We start from the raw sequence: 27,220 nt of genomic DNA, 5'->3' as shown, positions 1-27,220 counted from the left end.
AAGAAGTTCATACGTACCCTGGCCGTTGTCTTGGTGACGCGTCCCTCTTTTGACATCCAGTCCGACCTCCCTGGATGACGCGGTAGTCCTTGTGACCGCTGCAGCCTGTGGTTAGCTACAGCGGTCACATGGGCTGAAACGTTATCCCAGGAGGCCAGACTGGAGGAAGAAGCAGGGAGTTCTGTGTAAGTATTAACTTTTTTTGTTAAAGGTTTTTGAAGTAACTTTAGACATCTATATTGTGAGTGCCGTGCATGGTACTCACTGTCCAGGGTGCTGAAAGAGTTACTGCCGATCAGTGCAGCCCCTTCTCTCTGTCCCGCACTAATAGTTTAACTCTTTCAGCACCCTGGACAGTGACTATCTCCTGACGTCGCCTAGCAACGCTCCCGTAATTACAGGTGCACACACGTAGACACCCGTAATTTCAGGAGCCCCATAGACTTCTATGGGCCTGCCCGTGCCGTAATTACAGCCTGAAATAGGACATGTTCTATATTTTTCAACGGCCCGGGCACCTTCCCTTAAGCAAATGGGAAGGTACCCGTGGCCAATAGAAGTCTATGGGCCCGTAATTATGGCCGTTTTTACGTTCATGTGCATGAGGCCTAAAAATGCATTTAAAAAAACGCAATATTAGGTGCAGATTTTACTTGCTTTTATCTGCGGTTTTGATGCAGATTTTCCGCATCAAGTTCAATAACGTGTATGTAGAAAAATCCTGAAAAAGGAAATCCAAATGCATTAACATGCAGACTTGAATTTAACTCAATACAATACAATTGATGAAATCCACTGCAAATACCATGGGAAATCCATAACGCATATGGCATGGTGCAGATTTGAATGACTTGATCGTAGGGCCGGCCAATTAATTAAAAAGGAAAACGAAACCAAAATTCAGAGCAGAAAACAGACGTCATCTTGCGCATTTCTGTTTTTTAAATTCTGATTTTTCTGGGTTCAACTGTATCTGCGTTCTCAGGAAGCAGATACAGTTGAATGCTACGGTGAAGCATGGAGAGGTCAATTCCCTGCTCTACTATTCCCTATGTAATGCCGGCCGCTCACGGCTCGGTGCAGACAGGCGCGATAACGTCACTGCCTTGTGCCCATCTGTGAGCAGCTCGGCGTGCATATTTTCAGATTCTGCTGGACTTCTGCCATATACCGGCGTTTCAGGCATCCTATCGGTCCACAGTCTCCTCAAAGTTCGTCCCGTTTTTTTCCCCGCCTTAATGCCTGCCCCATTCTTGTTTGGTTTAATGCCCGCATGCACCATGGCTTGCAGTCAGTGCCCACCCCAATTGTATATACACGGATGATGGGGCTTATATACAGGGTTGATGCGCTATTATAGTGTGTAGGGGCAACTATGGGGCATTATACTGTGTGGCAGAAGTTTGACTTTATACTGTTTAGGGGAGCTGTGAGACATACTACGTGGGGGCAGCTATGGGGGTGGGAGCAGCTATGGGGCATTATACTGTGTGGGGGCAGCTATAGGGAGCTTTAACTGTGTGGGGGCAGCTATTGAGGAATTATACTGTGTGGGGGCAGCTACGGGGGCATTATACTGTGTGGGTGAAAGTGTCAGGGGTATACTATATACAGTAGTATACAGAAGACTTAGGGAATCTATATTAATTCAATGGTGTGGAATGCAAATAGGGGGCATGGCTTGCAAAAGGGGTGTGGTCTAAATTGTTAATTAATCGTAATCGAGGTTACATGTTCAATTAATCGTGATTTTTAATTTAGGTCAGAATCGCCCAGCCCTGCTTGATCTTGTTCAGTTTCTTCCTTTCCTGCACTAACTAATAGAGATCAGAACATGACAGGAGGTGATAGGGAAACATTAAGCAATTTAACTTTTTGCTAATGTATCAATTTGGGGAATGATCAACGTATCTTATGAAAACACAAAGAAACTATGTATTGATTCTATTGTGTCAGTTAACAGACCGGGAGTGACAGGAATTCCAGCTGTTGAACTGACCACTTTGTGTATAATAAATTAACCTTATCTTTGCCACACTATGTTACGTAAACATTTACCATTGTACATAAAAAATGAACCTTAACTTGACCACTTTGTATATAGTAAATGAGCCTTAACTTGACCACATTGTGTAACGTAAACATATACTGTTGTGTACTAATTCTCTCGGTTTCCTGGTGGACATGTCACACATACGTCATATTGGCTATATAAACTGCTGTCAGTATGCTGCTATATAAAATGATGGCAGTTCTGAATAGGAATTCAGAGCTCTGTGTACACACAAACTTTCTTTAAAGAGGCTCTGTCACCAGATTTTGCAACCCCTATCTGCTATTGCAGCAGATAGGCGCTGCAATGTAGATTACAGTAACGTTTTTATTTTAAAAAAACGAGCATTTTTGGCCAAGTTATGACCATTTTTGTAGTTATGCAAATGAGGCTTGCAAAAGTCCAAGTGGGTGTGTTTAAAAGTACAAGTCCAAGTGGGTGTGTATTATGTGCGTACAACGGGGCGTTTTTAATACTTTCACTAGCTGGGCGCTCTGATGAGAAGTAACATCCTCTTCTCTTCAGAACGCCCAGCTTGTGACAGTGCAGATCTGTGACGTCACTCACAGGTCCTGCATCGTGACGGCCACATCGGCACCAGAGGCTACAGCTGATTCTGCAGCAGCATCAGCGTTTGCAGGTAAGTCGATCTTACCTGCAAACGCTGATGCTGCTGCAGAATCAGCTGTAGCCTCTGGTGCCGATGTGGCCGTCACGATGCAGGACCTGTGAGTGACGTCACAGATCTGCACTGTCACAAGCTGGGCGTTCTGAAGAGAAGAGGATGTTACTTCTCATCAGAGCGCCCAGCTAGTGAAAGTATTAAAAACGCCCCGATGTACGCACATAATACACACCCACTTGGACTTGTACTTTTAAACACACCCACTTGGACTTTTGCAAGCCTCATTTGCATAACTACAAAAATGGTCATAACTTGGCCAAAAATGCTCGTTTTTTAAAAATAAAAACGTTACTGTAATCTACATTGCAGCGCCTATCTGCTGCAATAGCAGATAGGGGTTGCAAAATCTGGTGACAGAGCCTCTTTAACCTAAATAACCCAGCATCTATGCGAGTTCCTACTGGAGATTGAAAAGTTACTATGTAGCCGTAACAATTGGTGTTTCTGCCCGGTTCTTCAATACGTCCAGGCAGGAGCAAGGAGTGGTGCTATGTGAGTTCCTACTGGAGATTGAGAAGTTACTACACTGCCATAACAGAGGTAAAGAGGACTGTTTTAGGCTGGGTTCACACATCGCGATTATAATGTGTTTTTTTTTTTTTTTGCCGATACCGCAACAAATCGGTGCAGGTTTTGCAAAATAGCAAAAAAAAAAACAACAAAAAACTCTTTAACCATGTGAACCCAGCATAAAAGATACATATTATATCTGTGATAATAAAAAACAGCTGACAGAGAAGCAGAATGTTTCTCTGTTCTACGTTTAGCTTGCTGATGATGGGGTCCTGTTCTCGACGGGGCCCTGAACAATCATTCAGTATGCCCACCATTAATGGCAAACCTGGTGCTGTGAGCAAAAAAAACAAAAACAAACAAACAAACAGAAAAGCAGAGAAATATTACCGCCTGTATTCTGCACACAAATAGGGATATTTTTGATAGACAATGGTTTGGTTAACCCCTTATGGACCAGGTCAGTTTTTGTTTTTCCCTCCCCACATTCCAAGGGACATAACTTCTCTATTTTTACCGACAAAGCTGTATTAGGGCTTGTTTTTTGGAGGACGAGTTGCAGTTTTTAAATGTCACCATTTATTGTACTATATAATGTACTGAAAAAATAATAAATTTGTGGGCTGCGATTCCTCTATATTTTGGGTTATTACGGTATTTACCCTGCGATAAAAAACTATGTTAACTTTATTCTGTGGGTCAAAACAATTACGGCAATACCAAATGTATATATATCTTTTTTAGGATTTACTACTTTTACAAAAACAAATGTTCAAAAAAAGATTTGTTTTGTGCTGCCATATTCTTAGAGCCATAACTTTTCTATTTTTCCATCGATGAGTGGTGTGTGTGCTTGTTTTTTGCAGGGCGATTTGTAGTTTTTATTGGTACGATTTTGGGGTACATATGATTTTTTTTTTTAGAATAGTTCTGACTTTTGCAGATGCAGCTACACCAATTAGGAAAATATTTTTTTTTATATATAAACGAAAAACTTTATTTAACCCCTTAATGAACGGGCCTGAAACGGCCTTAATGACCAGCTAATTTTTTTCTTAGTTTACCTCTGATTTCAGCAGCCATAATGTTTTTATTTTTTCATTGATGTAGCCGTATGAGGCCTTGTTTTATTCGGGAGAAATTGTATTTTTTTCCGCAGTTTGGGGGTAGAAAAAAAAGTATTTTTAAGGCGTGAATATAGGAAAAAGCGATTCTTGGCATCGTTGTTCGTTTATTTTTTATCCTTTTCACCTTTCACGCTAAATAACCTATTAGATTCATTCTTCAGGTTATTACAGTCGTTTAGATACCAAATATCTGTAGGTTTTTTTGTTTTTATTTAATGTAGGGGCAATAAAATATATTTTATGCAAAATAATAACTTTTTTTGGGGACATTTATTTTATTTTTGTTACTTTATTTATAACTTTATTTTTTACTTATAATGCATTAGCCTACTCTTGTACGCTAATACATTACACTGTGTCACTATGACACAGGCGCCTGTTAGCGCAGTAACAGCAGGTAGACTGAACAGACAGCCCTGGGGTCCTTTCTATGTCCCCAAGGCTGAATGCAGAGCAATTCCCTGCTCTTTGAACACATCACCGGGTTTCCAATGACGCTATCAAAGAGGTTTATATATACTACTATTATATGTGTTTAAAGCAGGAATATAGACAAATTAATATACATGCTTTAGAATTTCTGCGTTGTTTCACTTGACCGGCAAGCCACACCCCCCTGGTAACAGCATGCTGCTTCAGCAATAAAAAGGCAGGAGAGGGAGGGAGGCATGTTCATGGTAATTTGCACATGCGTTCGTTTCCTGGAGTTTCAGGACATGCGCAGATTAAATAATGCACTCTGGAGACTCCTTCAGCCTCTAGTGAGAAACATCTGTGCTCATTACTGGATGGACATGGGGGGGGGGGGGGGGGGTGTAGGATCTGGCAGTCCTGGATCTAAACAGTGTGTAGAAGCAGCAGACACATGGACACAGTTAGGGTATGTTCACACGACCTATTTTCAGACGTAATTCGAATTACGCTTGAAAAGACGGCTCCATTACATCTGAAAACATCTGCCCATTGTTTGCAAATGGTTTTACAATGTTCTGTTCAGACGAGATGTAATTTTACGCGTCGCTGTCAAAAGATGGCACGTAAAAAGACGCCCGTGTCAAAGAAGTGCATGTCACTTCTTGGGACGTTTTTGGAGCCGTTTTTCATGGACTCCAATGAAAAACAGCTCCAATTACGTCCGTAAAAGACGCCGCGAAAAACGCGAGTACTTGCTAAAACGTTTGGAATTCAGGAGCTGTTTTCGCGTTTGCGTGTGAACATACCCTTAGGCATACCATAAGAACCATCGGGGGACAATGGGATGACAGAGGGGCCCCCCCCTCTGTCCAACGGCTTGGATGCCAAGGTCTATATTGACCACAGCATCTAAGTAGTTAATCAGCTAGGATCTGTTATCTCCGATTCCGGGCCGTTAGTGCAGGATGTCGGCTATAACATACAACTGATGAAACATGCTCAGCCCGTGAGCTCGCTCCATACTTCTCCCACAGCACCATCACGTACAGGTACATCATGGTGCAGGAAGAAATTACACTGTATCACCAACTGTCATTTACTTCAAAGGGAGTAACAGAAACAGCGCAGCTCAGCAATATGTTTCCTTACTCAAGGCCAACTTGCCACAGATTCTCCACCAGGATATGGCAGCCAAGGGTCATCTCACCAGGTGATTTTGAGATCGGTGAGGGTCCCAGAGCATCTATCAGACCAAAATCTATCAGACATTTATGGCACATCCTATGAATATGCCATAAATGTCTGGGGTGGGAATACCCCTTTAAAGATTAGAATATTATTACGATCTGCTAGTCTGATGAAGTAACTGTGAAATAAAAACATTTCAGGCAGCTGATAAAAAAAATAAAAAATTCACTTATTCTGGCTTAAAAAAGATGGCAGGGAGAGGCAGAAAGCACCTTTCTAAATTTACTCAGATTTCTCAGATACAAATGTAATGGCAAAAGTATAAGAGAGTGCTTTTGTTTTTTCCTGTAGACAAACGTAAAAAGTTACCTGTTTGATACTTTTCTTTAGCTCGTGCTCTTTCATCTGCATCAAAGTACCATACAGTTATTGCATACCTATTGGAACAAATAAGAATACAGAATATTCTTTTTTTTATTTCAATTTAACAAATTAATAATAAACATCCACAAAGACATTGCATAAATACATCATATATATTCTCTTCCATCCCCAGCCTTAAACCCAATCTATAAACACCCTGTTTTCCCTTCTCTCTTCTCCCCTCCTCATCCACCCATTCCTAACAAAGGGGTCAATTGGCTCCTCAAACTTCTATTTCTTTGTTTTATATATCATTCTAAATATTATATAGGCAGAATTTACAGAAATAGGGTCCTAAACACATTCACAATACCTCCTCATTTAACTGTTAATCCTAGCAAAAGCGATGTTTGACCCCATTTTCACTAACCTAGTATAAAATCACAAGTTCTATAGTGATCAACACATGTTCAACCCCTTTACAGCGATAACACTGTTAAGAACATCCCTACTCAACTGTTCAACCTGTTGACCACCAACACAAATTCTTTTCTCAACAACCCAATATAGTGATCATGCTGATCAAAGAAGAAGAAGAAGAAAGGGAGAAAAAAAAAGACCCAACACCCCCACCCACCTCCCTCGGTACCCCAGATCTGTGTGATCGGCTTTACTAAACTTAAGCTTCTCAAGCTGCAGGATGCTACTGCCTCATTAGCCAATAATAAAGTGCCGGGGGTGGACGGGTTGCCGGTGGAGCTGTATAAACACTTTGGGAGTGTGCTGCTTCCGGAATTACTAAAGGTCTTTGGGGATGCTTTGGTGACAGAATCCGTGCCGGAATCTATGACTGAAGCTATAATAGTTGTATTGTTGAAACCTGGAAAGGATCCGCTTTTGCCTGACTCGTACAGACCAATTTCTCTTTTACCAGTGGATGTCAAAATTATTGCTAAGGCCGTGGCCGTCCGTCTTTCTAAAGTCATTACCACTCTGATACATCCAGATCAGACTGGTTTTATGCCCGCGAAATCTACGGCAATTAATCTTAGAAGAGTGTATTTGAATTTACAGATCCCAGTGGACAACCCTGGGAATCGTGCTATATGCTCCTTGGATGCGGCCAAGGCCTTTGATAGTATAGAGTGGGAGCTCTTATGGAAAGTTCTAGAACGCATGGGCTTAGGGGAAAGTTTTATAGCTTTGGTGCGGTTGCTATATAGGTGTCCGGTGGCGCGGGTTCAGGTAAATGGTGCCTTAACAGATGTGTTCCGGCTGGGTCGCGGTACTCGGCAGGGGTGTCCTCTATCCCCGTTGCTATTCGCAATTGCCATTGAACCTTTGGCAGCTAACATTCGGAATCATCCTGATATAGTGGGTTTTCGTCGTGGCGGACTGGAAGAACGCATAGCTCTGTATGCTGAGGACATGTTGTTATTTTTAGGTGATACGGGCCAAACACTGGATATGGTAGTGAATGTCATCCGGCAATACACACAGTGCGATAGGTTGTTTGCAGCTGTAGAAATAGGTAAATTTAAGACTCATACTAAAAGAATGCCCACTCTGTATCGGATACATAAAGTGTGAAGGACTTCTTTGGAATAAAGGGACATACCCAGGTCACTCCTATTTGGAATAACCCATGGTTACCGGAAGTAACGAGTCTGGAAGGTTTCGGGAGATGGAAGTACAAGGGCATTTGGTGGTTGGCTCAGCTCTATGACGGGGGACTATGAGACTTTTCTCTGATCTGCAATCTAAGTTCGCTCTGCCGAATGCTTCCTTCTTTGAATATTTGCAATTAAGACATGCGTTAGGGAAGGAGACCTCTGTGGGAGATACTCTCATATGTACTGTGAATCCAATTGTTGCTCTCATTGGGAATAAGGAGATGTCTAAGGGGATTATTTCAATGTTGTATAATTATTTGCTGGACAGGGAGCACTCTCGGTCCCCTCTGGGGGTTAAAGCCAAATGGGAAAGGGATGTGGGTCCTATTGAGGATGGACAATGGCAGGACCTCGTGGCATACACCCAGAGATTGTCGCTCAGTGAGGCACATAGATCATTACAAATATATCTTTTACACAGGGTGTACAAAACACTGCAGTTCTTATTTGATATTGGCTTGAGAGATAGTGCCGTGTGCAATAGATGTAAAATGCATAATGCTGATCTTATTCACATGATGTGGTCATGTTCAAAACTAGACACCTTTGAGGGAGGTTGTGAGTGTCATTAACGGAGTGTACTCTGCTGGGATTATATTGACACCATATGTACGTATTTTAGGGTACGTGGACGATTTACGGGGGTCGGAGTTATTTAAAACCGCAATAGCTCGACTACTATACATGGCAAGGAAGCGGATTGCTCAACGATGGTTGCAGGAGTTACCTCCCACAAGATCAGAGTTCATTGCTAAAGTGAATTGGCTTGTAGCCATGGAGAAACCTATACACCTGAAAAGGGGTGCTGTGAAAAAACATGAGGAGTTGTGGGCATCTTGGCTGGATGACTCGGGGTTGGCCTCTGTTGCATTGACGAGGGATAGAGGTATATCTAGAAGTATGGATTAGTTCAAGGGCTAAACATGAAGGGGCTGTAATTATAAGAAAATTATACGTATAAGCTTGAAGGATGCTGTAAGTAACATGTCTGCTTGTAAACTGCTAAATTAGTTTGTTGGCAAAACGGTTTATACGGATGGATAGGACACTTCTTGTAGGGTGCACCAGGGTGTGTGTGTGTGGGGGGGGGGGTGGGATATGTTTCTGTGTGTGCATCTCTCTCACTGCATGTACTTATAAGCGCTTGTAGGGGGTGGCGATAACTGGTATTGTGTAAAATGTGGAAATGGTTTGTGTTAATAAAAAGTTACTGGATTTAAAAAGACAAAAACCTTAAGCTTCTCATACTTCATTTTTTTCATAAGGTTTCTCCACTCCTCAACTGTAGGGGGTAAGACAGTACCCCATTTCCTATAAGTATTCTGGCCATGTGCAGCAGTCTAGTGATGACAACTTTTTGTCCCTTGTTATATTTACCTTCTTCCAACTCTTTTGTACATTTAAAGGGAAGGTGTTATGATTTTTTTATCATATTGCTTTTAATATGATATTAACATAAATTTTATTTGTTTGTGTTCTCATGTTCTACTTTTTACTTTGTTCTTACTTTTACTTCTCTATGGGGCCTGAATTTTTTTTTTTCATCTCTGTATGTGTCGATTAACGACACATACAGAGATGGAATACGGCACATACAACCCCATAGAGAATGCGAACGGGAGCCATTCCATTCTCTGAAGCATACGCTGTCTGTGTGGGATAACGGCGCATGCGCCGCTCCCACACAGACCAAAACGAAGCACGTTTTCATGTGGACCGGAAGCCGCAGCTGGAAAGTAAGATGACGACTTCCGGCCGCGGCTTCCGGCCATATGTTCAAGGAAGCGAAGGCGCAAGGAATAGTAGCGGAGGCGGCAGGAGAAGATAATTTATGTTCGTGTATGTGTTTTGTGTATTATGTTCGTGTATGTTCGTGTGATACTGTCTGCGGGGCACTGTATCTAATCCTCTTACACTGTGCAGTCGCTCAGAAAATGGCGGCACACAGTGTAGGAGGTTTGAAGATTGAAACCCCTCCTTCTCCTGGGATTAGCCAGAATAAGGGAGGGGGGATTGTGTGAGGACACTAGAGAGAGTGTGTATACCCCAAATTTGCAGCATAAAGCAATGAGGTTGCTTTACCACATTGACCATGCTGCAATTTTGGGAACGGCTCCCTCTAGTGGCCAGCACATGGAAATGTTATAAATTAGAATCTAATTTATAATATTTCCTGACTTGTGAAAAAATTAAAACAATGTGTAATCACTTCAATAATAATAGTTTAACTAAAAAAAAAAAAAAAAAATTAAAACATTTCCTAGTGGCACATTGCCTTTACGAATTGCAAGAATCGGGAATTTAGGTACATCTCTCCCTACACAATTTCCAATTTCCTCATGAAAGTTTACCCAATTTATTTTTATGTGAGGACATGTCCATATAACATGAATAAAGTCAGCCATTGCGGATTGGCATCTAGGACAATTGGGAGCTGTTGTTAGTATCAAATTTACATGAGAGCAGGGGACTAATACAGTCTGTGCAAGATGTTAATTTGTATGAATTGATATTTTACGCTGATCGATAAATTTTTAAAATTTCTATAACAATTTACCCACCAGTCATGATCGAACAGTCCTAAGTCTCCAAACCATTTTGCTTGGCTTGGGGGCAGCATACTTCCAGAAAGTGCACCATTTATAATTTTATATAGTGACGAAACAACCCTTTTAACTAAAGTATTATGTATAAGCCTATCAATTCCACTATGCCTGTGTACAACAAATTTTTCTTTATTTCTAATTTTACTAACTGCATGCTGTATTTGAATATATCGATAAGTTTCTCTTATTGAATAAGTGATTTTAAGTTTCTCAAAAGTGAGCAATATCCCATTAAATAAATCTTTAATGTGTTTAATACTATATCTTATCCACCCCCTTACATCTTGAATACTCTCCAATTTTTTCAAGTTTTTATTATACCACACTGGCATACATTGCAGTGCTTCCTTAACCTCTAATATTTTTTTCAGTGCAACCCAGCTCTCCATCAGCAGCTTACATATTGGGCGATCCCTATTAATACCCACTCTTTCTTTTTTTTTTTTTTAAACTCGTTTTATTGAAAGAATTGTACAATACAAATGTCCATAGTACATAACAGAAAATAAACACATTTATGTAGTCACACAAATTTTGAACACAGATGCATAGTGGCTATGGTGGTATTTAACATGTCATAACCTAATAGATCACATAGTTAACCCTCAGTAATAACATCCCAGCGGGCAAAATACTTTTCCAGGCCAATTTTAATTATTCCAGACAAAATATAGAAATCCTATAAGTAACCAATCATGCAACATCCGTCCTCCTCAAGGTTGCAGCAACTGGTCCCTCAGGTCTGTGAATCTATGCGGAGCATACAGGGTACACGATGAATCACACCAAATCTGCCATATTTTATCAAATTTACCAATACACCCTCTTTTCTTATATAATACTCGCTCATATGGAATAATGGAATTGATCAACGATTTCCATTTCGTCACCCTAGGAGGTCTCTGATCCATCCACCGAAGTGCGATGGTTTTCCTTGCCATGAACAATACTTCTTGCAATAAAATACGTATGTGGAATGGCCACTGATCTTCAGGCAGCACCCCAAATAGACAAATCTTGGGTGAAAAGGGGATCGGCTGCTTCACCACTTCCTCAACCACTTTCAACACCTCCCCCCAAAAGGAGGCCACCACTGGACAATCCCAGATCATATGCCAGAAATCAGATCTGGGAAAACGGCACCTGTGGCATTCAGTGCTAGGATATCTGCCCATTCTATGCAGTCTCACCGGCGTGAGGTAACTCTGATGAACTATAGATAATTGAATCATTTTGTTATTTGCCGCCGGCGATACAGACATAGGAGATGAAAGTACATCCTCCCATTCCTCCCCTGTCAGATCTGGTATCAGGCTCTCCCATTTATCTTTTACCGGTAACTTGACATTGGCCAGTTTAGCTTGTATAAGGGCCGTGTCGACAGCCGAGATCAGCCCCCGGGGGCCCTGTGATTTAAAAACTCCAATCAAAGGGAATCGTGAGAATTCGTGGTCTGACCTAGGGTATTGACTTGCGAGAGCATGTCGCAGCTGCAGATATCTATAGAAGCTTTCCCTAGGGATTTGGAAGTCCTCTTGCATTTGCGCAAAGGATTTAATGACATTATCCGTATACACATCCCCGACTCTACGTACCTCAAAGCCATCCCAGAAAGAGGGGGCCTGCCCCTCCATTAGATGTGAAAGGGGATTATCCCATAGTGGCATGTCCACCTGTATATCTGCATATGCATAAATTTGTTTGGCCGCCGTCCATGCCTGCACTGCCACCTTGTGGATTGGGAGCATTTTTTTATAAGTTCCCGGGGAGCTTTCTAGCACTGGCCAAAGGTGTGTTAGATGCAAATATGTAGCGAGGTGCTGTTCCCTCATTGGTAACGGGTCCGGCCCTGTCCATAGCTGTAGATATCTCAACTGCCCAGCGATAGTACATAAACAAGTCCGGTAGTGCCATTCCCCCCTCCTGTTTAGGTCTCTGCAGAGTAGCCAAGCTAAGTTTGGATCTGTTGGATCCCCATATAAAAGCCGGGAATAATGCATGTAGGGATTTAAAAAAGGCCTTATATACTGGTATGGCTGCGTGCTCCAGAACATACAGACATTTTGGCAGAATAACCATTTTAATTAAATTTACGCGACCCGTCACTGCCAGTGGGAGTGCCCCCCACACCTTGAATTTGAGCTTGATATAGTCTAACAGAGGCAATATATTGGTGATTCGATCCTGCCTATGGTCCCTGTTTATGATAATACCCAGATATTTAAATGCAGACCGTGCTCAGCCTCCGCCCACCCCACTTCCTTCAAAGGCATGAAAAATGATTTGTTCCAATTAACATGTAGGCCAGAAAATCTACCGAATTGGTTCAGGATTTCAATAGCTAGCCCCAAGTTGTCCTTCGGGTATGACATATATAATATCACGTCATCGGCGTACAAACTAATCCTCTCCTCTCGTCCTCCCACCACTATTCCCCGATATTCTGGGTGCGTTCTGACACGTATCGCCAAAGGTTCAATAGCTATTGCAAACAATAGCGGGGAGAGAGGGCACCCCTGCCTGGTACCTCTACGGAGTTGAAAATAAGGGGACATTATACCATTAATCAAAATTTGTGCCCTCGGATCCTTATACAGGATTTTTATCCATTTAATGAAAATCAGGCCAAAACCAAACCTCTGTAATGCTTCAAACAAATATGCCCACTCAACGGAATCGAAGACCTTGGCCGCATCAAGAGATGCCATTGCCCAGTCCTCCTTCAGTGCCTCTCCTATTTGAGCCAAAATTTGAACCTTGCGTATATTGTCAGATGTGGACCTCCCCGGCATAAAGCCTGCCTGATCCGGGTGGATGAGTTGTAATATCACCTTATTCAGTCTATTTGCCAGTACCTTTGCAAGTATCTTGTAGTATCTTGTAGTCTAGATTCAGTAATGAAATAGGACGGTAAGAACTACAGTCCCTAGGGTCTTTGTCAGGTTTTAGTAACACTACAATTGTGGCATCATAGAAACTGTCCGGGAGTTTTCCCTCCCCCCGGGCATACGAATACATAGAGCATAATGGAGGAATGAGCTGGTCAGAATAACGAAGATATACCTCCAATGGTACCCCGTCTGGGCCCGATGCCTTACCCTTCGACATATCCCTCAATGCCTGTGTAACCTCGTCTTCCGTGATATCAAGTTCTAACATATCCCTGCCTGCCACATCTAACTGTGGAAATTTCAAGTCCTCCAAGTATGATACACACTCGGACCAATCATACGTAGACTGGGAAGAGTATAAGTCCCTATAGAATTGGGTGAATCGGGCCGCTATACTAGGGGTATCAGTCAGCTCACGGCCCTGACTGTCCTTAATCTTTAGTATTGCTGAGCTCTGAGAGCTGTGGTGAATTAAATGACCCAGCAATTTACTTGATTGGTTTCCCAATTCAAAATAGGTTTGCCGAGCAAAAAACAGTTTCCCATCAGCTTTTTCTTGTAGTACTAATAAGTATTTACGGCCCATCGTCAGCCATGCATGTTTATTTGCTTCCGATGAGTTTTCTATATATTCGCCCTCCAATGTTTTACATTGCTGTGCCAACTGACCCTCTTCCTTTGCCGCTTCCCTTCTTATGTAGGAGATTGTAGATCGCAAGCAGCCTCTAAGGTAGGCCTTCAGGGTATCCCATAAAATATTAAGATTATCACACGAGTTATTGGTATCTTGAAAAACCTCCAATTGATCTGGTATGCGATCTTGCGGCCCTATCAGGGTGAGCCAGAATGGATGAATTTTCCAGCTACCAATCCTCACAGGCCCTGGGTGATTGAAGCAAGCTACCATCGGAGAGTGGTCTGACACTCCCCTTACTTCATAAGAAATATCCGTTACCATCGGAACCATTACAGCGTTCCCAAAGATATAATCTATACGGGACAGGGAATTCCTACCAATAGAATGACATGAGTATACCTTTACATTCGGATGTTTGCACCTAAATATATCTATCCAACCCATTTCTTGAAATAGCAAATTCAACTCTGTTGGAGCCACTGGTGCAACCCCACAATCCACTTCCCCTCTAAATCTATCACATTTGGGATCCATGACCATGTTAAGGTCCCCCATGCCCAGTACCGTAGCTTGTGGGTAAGCGGCAGCAGATGCGGCAGCCTCATGTAAAATCTGTGTATTCGCCGGAGGAGGAACATATAGGCCCAGTAATACAAATGGTATAGTGTCAATGTAAGCATGTATAAACACATATCTACCTTCATTATCCACTTTAAGTTTGACCGCTTCCCACCTCAGATTTGTGGATTAATACAGATACCCCCCGGGAGTAGGACGTATGAAAAGAGTGTGAAGACCATTGGATCCAAGGTCTACGCAATAATCTCGCTTTGTCTGGGATTAAATGAGTCTCTTGCAGACATATTATAGAGGGATTAAATTTACGGATACATGCAAAAATGGCCGCCCTTTTCCTCGGGGTACCCAGCCCCCGTACATTCCAAGACACGATCGGTATAGACGCCATTAGTGGGCCCGGAAACTATGTCTGCCTCGGAGGGGAGATGGCTCCCGACTCCTGCATAATATCAATATACTTTCCCTAGCGACCTTTCCCCACCTTCTTTGCACTGTATGACTTTTTAGACATTTGCATTCGTAAAGGAGTATAATTTCGCCTAAATACGGCGTTGAAAACATAAACGACAGAACTAACATATAAACAGTAAATTGTATCGGCAATGCGAGATGACACATAGGCCATTGCCGAATCATGCCCTCCTCGTGGCACCAAAGAGTAACGGGGAAAGCCCCGTGCTATTAGGCAGTGTTAACGTATCCTTCCCTATCTACGTCTTCAAACACCGTATTACATCTTAAGCCCTTTCCATAAATTCGTACAGGAGGACTATAAATCAATCAGCAGTGTAAACAATATATCAGTAATATTTAACCGTAATATGCTTCCTGCGCATATACTAGGATCTCTCCTGCGGTTTCTCAACTGAGACCCCTTCTTCACTTCGGCCGGATCACTCCTTCCCACTATAGGCCAAGCTCCATGAACAGAATGGTAACAGATTGATAGTCCCGGCAGTCCATTCAAATGAAATGGGGAGGATAAGAATGACCCTTTTCAGGGCCTCCGGATCTATCCACCCGCCGGATAAGACTTCAAGTTGGGTGTACCATAACATTGGAATCCCTCCTTAAACACAGGAGATCAACCAGCAAAAAGAAACCTTTTAGCCTGCATCAGGCGCTTGAGAAACTCCAGCATCATCTTTAAATTCCAGCACTTTCCATCCTCACCCTCCAAAGGGATCACACGCGGCGGGGCGATCTCCTCCCTCTCACCCAATCGTCGGCCTCCAGCGGAGAGTTAAAAAAGATAGAACGGTCGCTATCCACTACCCGCAGCCTTGCAGGATATGCCATAGAATATGGGATTTTGAGATCCCTCAGCTGCCTTTTCACCGCCATAAACGTAGCTCTGTGCTTTTGTAGATCAGCCGAGAAATACGGGAATATGGATATAGCTACGCCATTATACTTAATTCCTTGCAGTCGGCGGGCTTGACGTAGGATCATGTCCCTGTCGTTACAATTAAGCAACCGGGCCAGCATCGGCCTCGGAGGGGCCCCCGGTGGAGGTGGTCTTGCCGGCACTCTGTGCGCCCTTTCTACTGCAAAGGCCTGTGAATAAGGTGCATCTGGCAGTATCTCTTTCAACCACTTAGATATGAATTCGCCCGGATCTTGGCCCTCCGATTTCTCAGGCATTCCTATTATCCGGATATTATTCCGGCGCAGCCTATTTTCCAAATCATCATTTTTTTGTTTTAATAACTCCGTCATGGATTCCAGATCCGTAATCGCACGTGGCATGGTCGCCATCCTGTCTTCCACCCCTGACACTCTATCCTCCACATGCGTCACTCGTTCTCTCAAGGCCTGCATATCCTGCCTGATGAAGCCTATATCAATTTTCACCTCCTCCATCTTACCGGTCAGCGAGGTCTTGCATGCTGATATGGCTGCCAGGAGTTTATTCATCACCTCTGTCGGGGTAGGTTCCGGTTCTGTCTCCTCCACCACCGCTGAGGAAGATGTCGTCCCGCCAGGCGTCTCACTGCCCTTTGAGCGCTGCTGCAGGGAAGCACGGCCGCCATCTTTGATATCTTCCCGGGCATAGCTCTGTAGCTTTTCCGTGGCCGTTTGACCTCTCGTGGGGCCCATAACTCCACTCTTACCACCCGACTGCTGCCTGGATCTCCGGGACGTAATGATGAAGGTAAGGAACGATCAGGATATTCACAGGATCAATATAGCACGGGACCACAGCGGAGCTCTCAAGTCATGCGACTGCTCCCGTTGCGCGCCAAGCCACGCCCCCAATACCCACTCTTAATTGCCCCTATTCCAATAACTCATATATATCGCTTATTTGATCTTCTTTTACCCTCACTAGTCTCCTCAAAGTACATAATACATGCCATCTAATTAACCCCTTCCCGCATTTTCACGTACAGTTACGTGATGGGAGATGGCCTTTTCCCGCATCTCCACGTAACTGTACGTGATGGAGATGAAGCTGGCTCAGGAGCTGAGCCAGCGACATCACCGCCGGGTGACAGCTGTATGTTACAGCTGGCACCCTGAGGTATCGGCCAGGACCGGAGCTAGCCTCCGATCCGACCGATTAACCCCTCACATGCTGCGTTCAATAGAGATCGCAGCATGTGAGGAGTTTATAGCCACCGGCGACAAAGCAACGTGATCGCTGGGTTGCCGGTGGCTGCAAATGCGATCGGAGGGGTAATACTTACCTCCCGGTCCGCCAGTAACGGAATCCTCCTATGCCCCGTCGTCGGCGGGGCCCAGGAGGCTTCCGGTACCATCGGCAAGATGGCGCCGGCTCAGCTTCCGGTTCAGAAGCTGAGCCGGCGTCATCAGCAGTGGGTGTCCGCTGTATGTTACAGCGGACACCCCGATCTATCGCCAGGAACCGGAGCTAGCTCCGATTCCTGGCATTAACCCCTTCAATGCAGCGATTCAATGCAATCGCTGCATCAAAGTGGTTTGTATGCAATCGGCAGCCTTGCCACGCGATGGCAAGGCTGGCGACTGCTACTATGGCAACAGGATGCCTAACAATGGCTTCCTATCTGCCATTACGTTAGCCGATTAGGCCCCGCCCGGAGGCGGAGCCTGATCGGCTTGCTGTCAGTGAACAACTGACAGTTCTAATACATTGCACTACATAGGTAGTGCAATGTATTAGAACATCAATAAAACAGTTGGACCTTCAAGTCCCCTAGTGGGACTAAAGAAAAGTGTAAAAAAAAGTGTAAAAAATGTAAAAATAAAAGTTTTAATAAATACAATAAAAGTTTTAAATAATAACACAAAACACAATCGCCCTTTTTCCCTTATCAAGTCATTTATTATTGAAAAAAATAATAAAGCCATACATGTTTGGTATCGCTGCGACCGTAACGACCTGAACTATAAAATATTATGTTATTTATCCAGCGCAGTGAACGCCGTAAAAAAAAAACTAAAAAATACTGACATAATTGCTATTTTTTGGTCACTTTGTCTTCCAAAAATTGAAATAAAAAGTGATCAAAAAGTCGCATGTACCTAAAAATGGTACCAATAAAAACTATAACTCGTCTCGCTAAAAACAAGCCCTCATACAGCTCCGTCGACGAAAAATGTAAAACCGTTCTGGCTCTCACAACTTGGCGACAGAAAAAATCCATTATCTTTACAAAAGTAATTTTATTGTGCAAAAAGTTGTAAAACATAAAAAGTGCTATAAATTTGGTATCGCCAGAATCGGACTGACACGCAGAATAACGTGAACATGTAATTTATAATGCGTGGTGAACGCTGTATAAAAAGAACTAAAAAAATATGCCAGAATTGCTGTTTTTTGGTCACCTTGCCTCCCAAAAAAAAAGGATAACAAGTGATCAAAAAGTCGCATGTGCCCCAAAATAGTACAAATAAAAACTACAGCTCGTCACACACAAAAAAAAACAGCCCTCATACCACTACGTCTATGAAAAAATAAAATTAGTCAAGGCACCAATAAGCCAGGAAATAAAAATATGCAGTTGTGCCGGCCCGAGGGGAACGTTTCTTCTGTTTCAAGTGGCGAATTATCAAGGCCCCTAAAATTAGGTAACCTGGAAGGGGAGGGCCCAAACATATCTGCTGGAAGTGAGGGCGCCCGTATTATACCAGGACAACACTTTCCTGCAAAATCCCCCAAACTGCAAAGGTCCAGAGTGTGGTCCAAAAGGGGACTAAGTAAAGACCATTTATTAGTGCGACACTGGCCTGTGCAGAAAGTCACAGCATAACACACATCTATGGATTATTTTTTTTTTTTTTTTTTACCCCACTATACCACCTGACTATGCCCCTTATATACTCCGCCCGTCTTACATGTACCCCCACATTATAAACGGAAACACCAGTAAGACTCAAAACAAAACTACTACAAGCAAAATCCACGCTCCAAAAGCCAAATGGCGCTACCTCCCTTCTGAACCCTACAGTTTGCCCAAACAGCAGTTTACTTCCACATATATGGCATCGCCATACCCGGGAGAACCCTTTTAACAATTTTTGGGGTGTGTGTCTCCAGTGGCACAAGCTGGGCGCCACATATTGGCATATCTATTGAAAAACCCTTTTCACCCTGCAACATCGCGTGCACACCAATTTCTGCCAATCACCTGTGGGGTTAATATGCTCACTACACCCCTAGGTGAATACTTTGACGGGTGTAGTTTCCAAAATGGGGTCACTTCTGGGGGGGATCCACTGTTTTAGTCCCACAGGGACTTTGCAAATGCGACATAGCGACCAGAAACCAATCCAGCAAAATCTGTACTCCAAAAGCCAAATGGCGCTCCTTCCCTTCTGAGCCCTACTCTGTGCCCAAACAGCAGTTTATGACCACATATGTGGTATTGCCGTACACAGGAGAAGTTGCTTTACAAGTGTTGGGGAGCTTTTTTTCATTTATTTGTTGAGAATATGAAACATTTTCAGCTAAAACTACGTCTTATTGAAGAAAAAGGATTTTTTTTATTTTCACTGCCCAATTCTAATAAAATCTATGAAACACCTGTGGGGTCAAAATGCTCACTACACCCCTAGATGGATTCCTCAAGGGGTGTAGTTTCGTGAATCGAGTGACTTTTGGGGAGTTTCCACTGTACTGGTACCTTAGGAGCTTTGCAAAAGTGACATGGTGTCAAGAAATCAATCCAGCAAAATCTGTGCTCCAAAAGCCAAACGGCACTCCTTCTCTTCTGATCCTTGCCGTATGCCCAAACAGCAGTTTATGACCACAAATGGGGTATTGCCGTACTCCAGAGAAGTTGCTTTACAAATGTTGGGGTTCTTTTATTCCTTTATTTGTTGAGAAAATGAGAAATGTTGAGCTAAAGCTACGTCTTATTGGAAAAAAAGGATTTTTTTTATCTTCACTGCCCAATTCTAATAAAATCTATGAAGCCCCTGTGGGTTCAAAATGCTCACTACACCCCTAGATGGATTCTTCAAGGGGTGTAGTTTCCTAAATGGAGTCACTTTTTTGGTGTTTTCACTGTTTTGGTCCCTTAGGGGCTTTGCAAATGCGACGTGGTCTCCGCAAACCATTCCTGCTAAATTTGAGCTCCAAAAGCCAAATGGCGCTCTTTCCCTTCTAAGCTCCGCCATGTGTCCTAACAGCTGTTTATGACCACATGCAGGGTACTGTTTTACTCGGGAGAAATTACTTTACAAAACTGGTGGTGCATTTTCTCCTTTTAGTCCTTGTGGAAATTAGAAAAAATAAGCTAAACCTACATTTTCTTTGAAAGAATTTAGATTTTCATTTTCACGGCCTACTTCCAATAATTTCTGCAAAAAACCTGCGGGGTCAAAATGCTCACTATACCCCTAGATAATTTCCTCAAGGGGTATAGTTTCCAAAATGGGGTCACTTTTGGGGGATTTCCACTGTTTTGGTGCCGCAAGAGCCTTTCAAACCCGACATGGTGCCTATAATATATTTTAATAAAAAGGAGGCCCCAAAATCCTCTAGGTGTTCCTTTGCTTCTGAGGCCTGTGCTTCAGTCAATAAGGGCACTAGGGCCACATGTGGGGTATTTTTAAAAACTGCAGAATCTGGGCAATAGATATTGAGTTGCGTTTCTCTGGTAAAACTTTCTGCGTTACAAAAAAAAATAGATGAAAAATGAATTTCTGCAAAAAAATAAGAAATTTGAACATTTCACATCTACTTTGCCTTAATTCCTGTGAAACATCTAAAGGGTTAAGAAACTTTCTAAATGCTGTTTTGAATACTTTGAGGGGTGAAGTTTTTAAAATGGGGTGACTTATCGAGGGTTTCTAATATATAAGGCCCTAAAATCCACTTCACAACTGAACTGGCCCCTGTAAAAATAGCCTTTTGAAATTTTCTTGAAAATGTGAGAAATTGCTGCTAAAGTTCTAAGCCTTGTGATGTCATAGAAAAATAAAAGGATGTTCAAAAAACTATGCCAATCTAAAGTAGACATATGGGTGATGTTAATTAGCAACAATTTTGTGTGGTATTACTGCCTGTCTTACAAGCAGATACATATAAATTTAGAAAAATGCTAATTTTAGCAATTTTTCGCTAAATTTTTGTGTTTTTCACAATTAAATACTTAATGTATCGAGCAAATTTTGCCAGTATCATAAAGTCCAATGTGTCACGAGAAAACAATCTCAGAATCGCTTGGATAGGTAAAAGCATTCCGAAGTTATTACCACATAAAGTGAAACATGTCCGATTTGAAAAAATTGGCTGTGTCCTGAAGGCCAAAACAGGCTGTGTCTTGAAGGGGTTAAGGGTTTAAGCTGAAACGCTATGAAGTATCCAAAGAAAAAGGGCATTGCCATTACGCCCTCACTCACTGATCTCTATAGAAATTTTTGCTTTCTTCTTACCCTCTTCCTACCCCAAATTAAGTCATTTATTATAGTTTTTATTAATTTTAATATTTTTTCAATATTACAGTCCGGGCTGGCAGCTAGGACATAAAGTATTTGTGGTTATACAATAACTTTAACCAGTGCCACCCTGTCCACCCTAGATAATGGCATCTTGACCCAAATAGAGATTTTAGACTGTATTTTAAATAACAGTCATAATATTTAAAGAGAACCTTTCACCTCCCCAAACATGTGCAGCATCTAATGGGGAGGGCTGCACAAACCCTGGGGCACTTCACATTTTTTTTCTATCATCCTCCGTTATTTAGATATCGGTGCAGTTATATTTGGCGCCCGATATTTAAATAACCCCCTGAACTGTCAGTGGGGCGTGTTACTATGGCTGTGACATGGACATTGTTACAGCAAGATCGAGGATAGAGGAGAGAGTGTGCGCGCGCACGCTCACACTGTTCAGCTGTCAAGATCAGTCTTTTGCCGAACTGGCAAGGGGTTCGAGCGCCATGCCACATTTGTAAAGCTCATGAGGCACCAGAGTCCAGTGGAAACTCCTGAGAAGTGATTGTATTTTGGAAATTACACCCCTCAAGGCATTTATCATTTGCCTGGATATATACGACAGGGCTCAGAAGTGAAGAGCAACATGCGCATTTGAGTCCTATTTTGGTGATTTTCACAGCATTGGCCCACAATTGAAGGACTCCAAGATCAGATATGAAAACAACCCCCCAGAAGTCACCCTATTTTTGAAACTAAACCACTCAAGTCATTTTTCAAGGGATGTAGTGAGTATTTTGACACCGCAGGTGTTTTTGTTAGAAATTAATGCACAGCGAATGGTGCAAAGAGAACGTTAAGTGTTTTCCACAGATGTCATTTTAGTGCCCAATATTTGGTGCCCAGCTTGTGCCACTATGAAAAGACAGCATTTTAATTATTATGCCGTGATTCCTGGCTTTAGATACACCCTACATGTGGCCCTAATCTTTTGCTTGGACATTCTGAACAATGTGCATTTGTGGTAATTTTGGCGATTTACGTAGCATTGGACGACAATTGCAGGGCTCTGAGGTCCAATAGTAAAACAAACCCACAAGAAGTGAATTTATTTTTGAAACTACACCCTCTAGGAATTTATCAAGAAGGATAGTGAGCATTTTTTTCCCACAGGTGTTTTGTACCAGGAATTAATGCGCAGTGGTGCAACGTGAAAATTCGAATTTTCCGCTGATATCCTATTTTAGTGCACAATATGTTGTGCCCAGCTTGTGCCACTGAAGACAAAAACCTCAAACTGTTGTGCAGGTTCTCTCGGGTATGGGAATGATATATGTGGACGTAAATTGCTGTTTGAGCACGCTGTAGGGTTCAGAAGGGAGGGAGCGCCATTTGGCTTTTAGAGTGTGGGTTTTGCTTGTTAGGAGTTCTGTTTTGGGTTTTATTCGTATTTCAGTTTATAATGTAGGAGAATATGTAAGCTGAGCAAAGTACATCAGGGCATATTATAATGGAGTAAATAAATAATAATCCACAGATGTATGGCCATTGTCAAACTGATAAATGGTGCCCAAACTTATCCCACTTTTGGAACATACTCTGCACCAGGGGAGTCGCTAGCACTGGGCCTCTTTGGCCCAGTGCCCCGGATCCCCGGGCGACTGCCGCTACAGGGGTCACAGGGGTCACAATTGCGACCAGGCAGCAGTCGCGACCCCCACACCGTGTCTTTAGAAATTTACTATAGTAACTGGGGCCTATGTCATAAAATACACGGGACCCGGTTACTATAGTAATACCACTATACTTACCCTCCTTCCCGAGCACAGCGGAAGTTCTGACGTCTTCTTGCGTAATTATGTCACGACGCTGAATGGTGTCAGGACATCTGCTGCACCGAAGAGCTGGGTAAGCGTAATATCATTACTGTATCCTGTATCTAAGCCTGCCTTGTGGTAGACTTAGATACAGGGTACAACAGACCGCATCACACATGGGCTTCGATACAGGGCCCATGTGTGAAACTGTCTGTTGGACCATCTATCTAAGCTTACCATAAGGCAGGCTTAAATACAGGACCCCAGCAGACAGTAATATTATACTGTATAAGATTAATTTCTGCTGGGGCCCTGTATCTAAGCCTAACATGTGGTAGGCTTAGATACAGGGTCTAACAGACAGTATCATACATGGGCCCTATATCGAAGCCTACCACATAGTAGGTTTAGATACATGTCCATGTATGATACTGTCTGATGGGCCCTGTATCGAAGCCTACCACATTGTAGGCTTAGATACAGGGCCCCGGCAGACAGTAATCTTATACTGTATAACATTACTGTCTGCTGGGGCCCTGTATCTGAGCCTACCATGTGGTAGGCATAGATACAGGGCCCATGAGACAGGATCACACATGGTGTGATCCTGTCTTCTGGGCCCTGTATTTAAGCCGATTACATGGTAGGCTTAGATACAGGGTCCATGTGTGATCCTGTCTGACGGGCCCTGGATCTAAGCCTACCACATAGTAGGCTCAGATAAAGGGCCCAAGCAGACAGTAATCTTATACAGTAAAAGATTGTCTGCTAGGGCCCTGGATCTAAGCCTACCACATAGTAGGCTCAGATAAAGGGCCCAAGCAGACAGTAATCTTATACAGTAAAAGATTGTCTGCTAGGGTCCTGTATCTAAGCCTACCATCTGTGTTACTAATAGGTTTTTTGTATGTTCATGGTTTTTTACAGGTTCGGTTGTTGGACTACGTCGGATTCGAGGACTACTTTGATGACGGCCTTTTTTCCCCCAATAAAATGGTTAACGAGGGTTGCATGTGGGTCTTTTATTTCAATAAAATATATTTTTTCTACATCTTTGTATTTTCTTTTAAACTTCATTACTACCGCCTTAGTAATGTCAACTGGCTGATTGATAGCATCCATTACTAAGGTGGGGCTTAGTGTTAGCCGGTGCAGAGGAACGAACAACCGAACCTGTAAAAAAACACAAATACACCAAAAAAAACTTAGTAACACATACAAAAGCAAAGCAATTCTTATAGTTACCTTTCCTGGGTCCAGCGTTGGAAATGTCAGAGAGCTGGGCCCTATATCCAATCCCTTCATGTGTGATACTGTCTGCTGTGCCAATGTATCTAACCCTATCCATAGCTATAGGGTCGTAGTGCTATAGCTATATATATATATATATATATATATATATATATATACATACATACATGCATGCATTTTTTTGGGCGGGGTGAATATATGTTAGTACAAAGACACTTACTGCTGGGGCCATGTATCTAAGTCTATCATGTATGATACTGTCTGCTGAGACAAGGTGGGTATGTTGGACTACCTACGGTGTAATTGATATGTGAAACATGGAGACAGCACACGGATGTCACCCGTGTGCCGTCTGTGGTTTTCACTGACTTATTTCACTTCAATGGGCGACTAGTTACGGGAAATACACCAATATAGGACATGCAGCGAGTTTCACGCAACGGAGACTCACGGTGTGAAAACTCACACGTGTGAATAGCCCCATTGAAATCAATGGGGCCGTGTGCTGTGCGTTGTTTCAATGCAGAGCACACACGAGAATTACGCTCGTCTGAATGAGCCCTGATACGGTCTGCTGGTGCCATGTATCTAAGCCTAGCATGTGTGATACGGTCTGCTGAGACAATGCATCCAATTCTATCCAGTGGTGTAGCTATAGGAGCCTTAGTCTTATAAATATGCGATCTCCGATATGTATGTAAAAATGTATTTATTTTTCGGGCGGATATATGCCAAGCGCTATAAATTACACATTAACTTCATTCTGCGGGTCAATATGATTATGGCGATACCAAATGTTTTGTTTTTTTGTGCCAATGATGTAAAACATAAAAAAAAACAATCACTTTATTTTAATTTATTTTTGGTGTTGCAATATTGTAAGAGCCTAAACGTTTTTATTTTTGCATAGACAAGGCTGTATAATGGCTTGTTATTGCGATAAGAGATATAGTTTTTATTGGTACCAATTTGGGGTACATGCGACTTTTTGATCTCTTTTTATTTCACTTTTTGGGAGGGAGGCAAGGTGACCAAAAACAGCGATTCCGGCATTGTTTTTTTATTTTTTTACGGCGTTCACCATGCAGGAAAAACAACGTTCTGGTTTTATAATTTAGGTAGTTACTGACACGGCGATACTAAATATGTACATTTTCTTTATCGTTTTCAGTTGTTTCCTACACTAAAAGACTTATTATTGGGAAAAAGGCGTTTTTTTAACTTGAAACATTTACATTTTTATATTTTGTTATTAACTTATTTTTGTCCCACTAGGGGACCTGAAAGCATGTAGCCCTGATCGCTATTCTAATACATTGCACTCCCTACATAGTGCAGTGTATTAGAGCTGTCAGTTATACACTGACAGCAAGCCTATTAGGTCCTGTCCCTGGGCGGGGCCTAATAGGCTTGTCGGGCCAGGAAGCCATTCTTAGGCCTCTGGTTGTCATAGCAACCATTGGCAACCACCCGCTCACGTTACGAGGGTGCCGATCGGATACAATACACCTAGATGGCGCAGTAGTGGCACCTAAGGGGTTAATCAGCCTGGAATGGACATGATAAACGTAAAGGTGCCACTTATGTACCAATTCGTACATTTTTCGGAGCAGATTTAACGTTTTAATGCTTTTATCGGCGTGTTTCCATGCTGAGGATTTTGGTGCGATTTTCCACAGCACTACGCAGATACAACTCGCAAGCGGAAACACAAGATAAATTGACATGCTGCGATTTCTAAAAAAAACGCACCACGGGTCAATTTCCATCCCGAAAAATACAGCAGCACCCCACTTAAAAAACTGCACACCTCAAAGTGTTCAAAACAGCATTTCAAAAGTTTCTTAAGCCTTTTGGTTTTTCACAGGAATTGAAGGAAAGAAGAGGTGAAATTTACAAATGTAATTTTTTTTTTTGCAGAGAAAGGCAACTCCAAATTTATTGCCCAGATTCTGCAGTTTTCAGAAATAACCCACATGTGGCCCTAGTGTGCGAATGGACTGAAAAATAGGCCTCAGAAGAACCTAGAGTATTTTGGGGCCTCCATTTTATTAGAACATATTTTCAATTTTTACAAGGAATAAAAAGGAGAAAATTCACTCCAATATTTAAAAATACATTTCTCTTGATTACAGCAATACCCCATATGGGGTCATAAACTGCTGTTTAGACACAAGGCAGGGCTCAAAGGCAGGAGCGCTATTTGGCATGCAGATATTGATTGGCTTGGTTTTTGGGCGCCATGTTGCATTTGCAAAACACTGAGGTACCAGAGTACAGTGGAAGTCCCCAAGAAGCGACCCTATTTTAGAAACTACACCCCTCAAGGCAGTTATTTGCCTGGACATATGACAGGGCTCAGAAGTGAAGAGCACCATGCACATTTCAGGTCTATTTTGGTGATTTTCACAGCATTGGCCCATAATTGCTCAGAGGTTAAATAGTAAAACAAACCGCCATGTAGTGAGACCTATTTTGAAAACTACACCCCTTAAGGCATTTTAAAGGGCTGTAGTGAGCATTTTGACCCCACAGGTGTTTTTATATTAGAAATTA

General features: G+C 42.5%; 1 protein-coding gene across 1 annotated transcript in view; it reads right to left on the bottom strand.

The window, feature by feature from the left end:
* Positions 1-27,220, bottom strand: part of EGLN1 (egl-9 family hypoxia inducible factor 1) — a 226,457-nt gene that overhangs the window by 27,940 nt on the left and 171,297 nt on the right. The window contains exon 4 of the mRNA XM_075862612.1: positions 6,350-6,417. Coding sequence (XP_075718727.1) covers positions 6,350-6,417 — 68 coding nt within the window. The remainder of the gene's footprint in view (positions 1-6,349; positions 6,418-27,220) is intronic.

This window comes from Rhinoderma darwinii, chromosome 4, assembly GCF_050947455.1.
Source record: "Rhinoderma darwinii isolate aRhiDar2 chromosome 4, aRhiDar2.hap1, whole genome shotgun sequence".
Taxonomy (NCBI): Eukaryota; Metazoa; Chordata; class Amphibia; order Anura; family Rhinodermatidae; genus Rhinoderma; species Rhinoderma darwinii.
The sequence above is the reverse complement of the archived record's forward strand: the minus strand, read 5'-3'. Positions and strand labels throughout refer to the sequence as shown.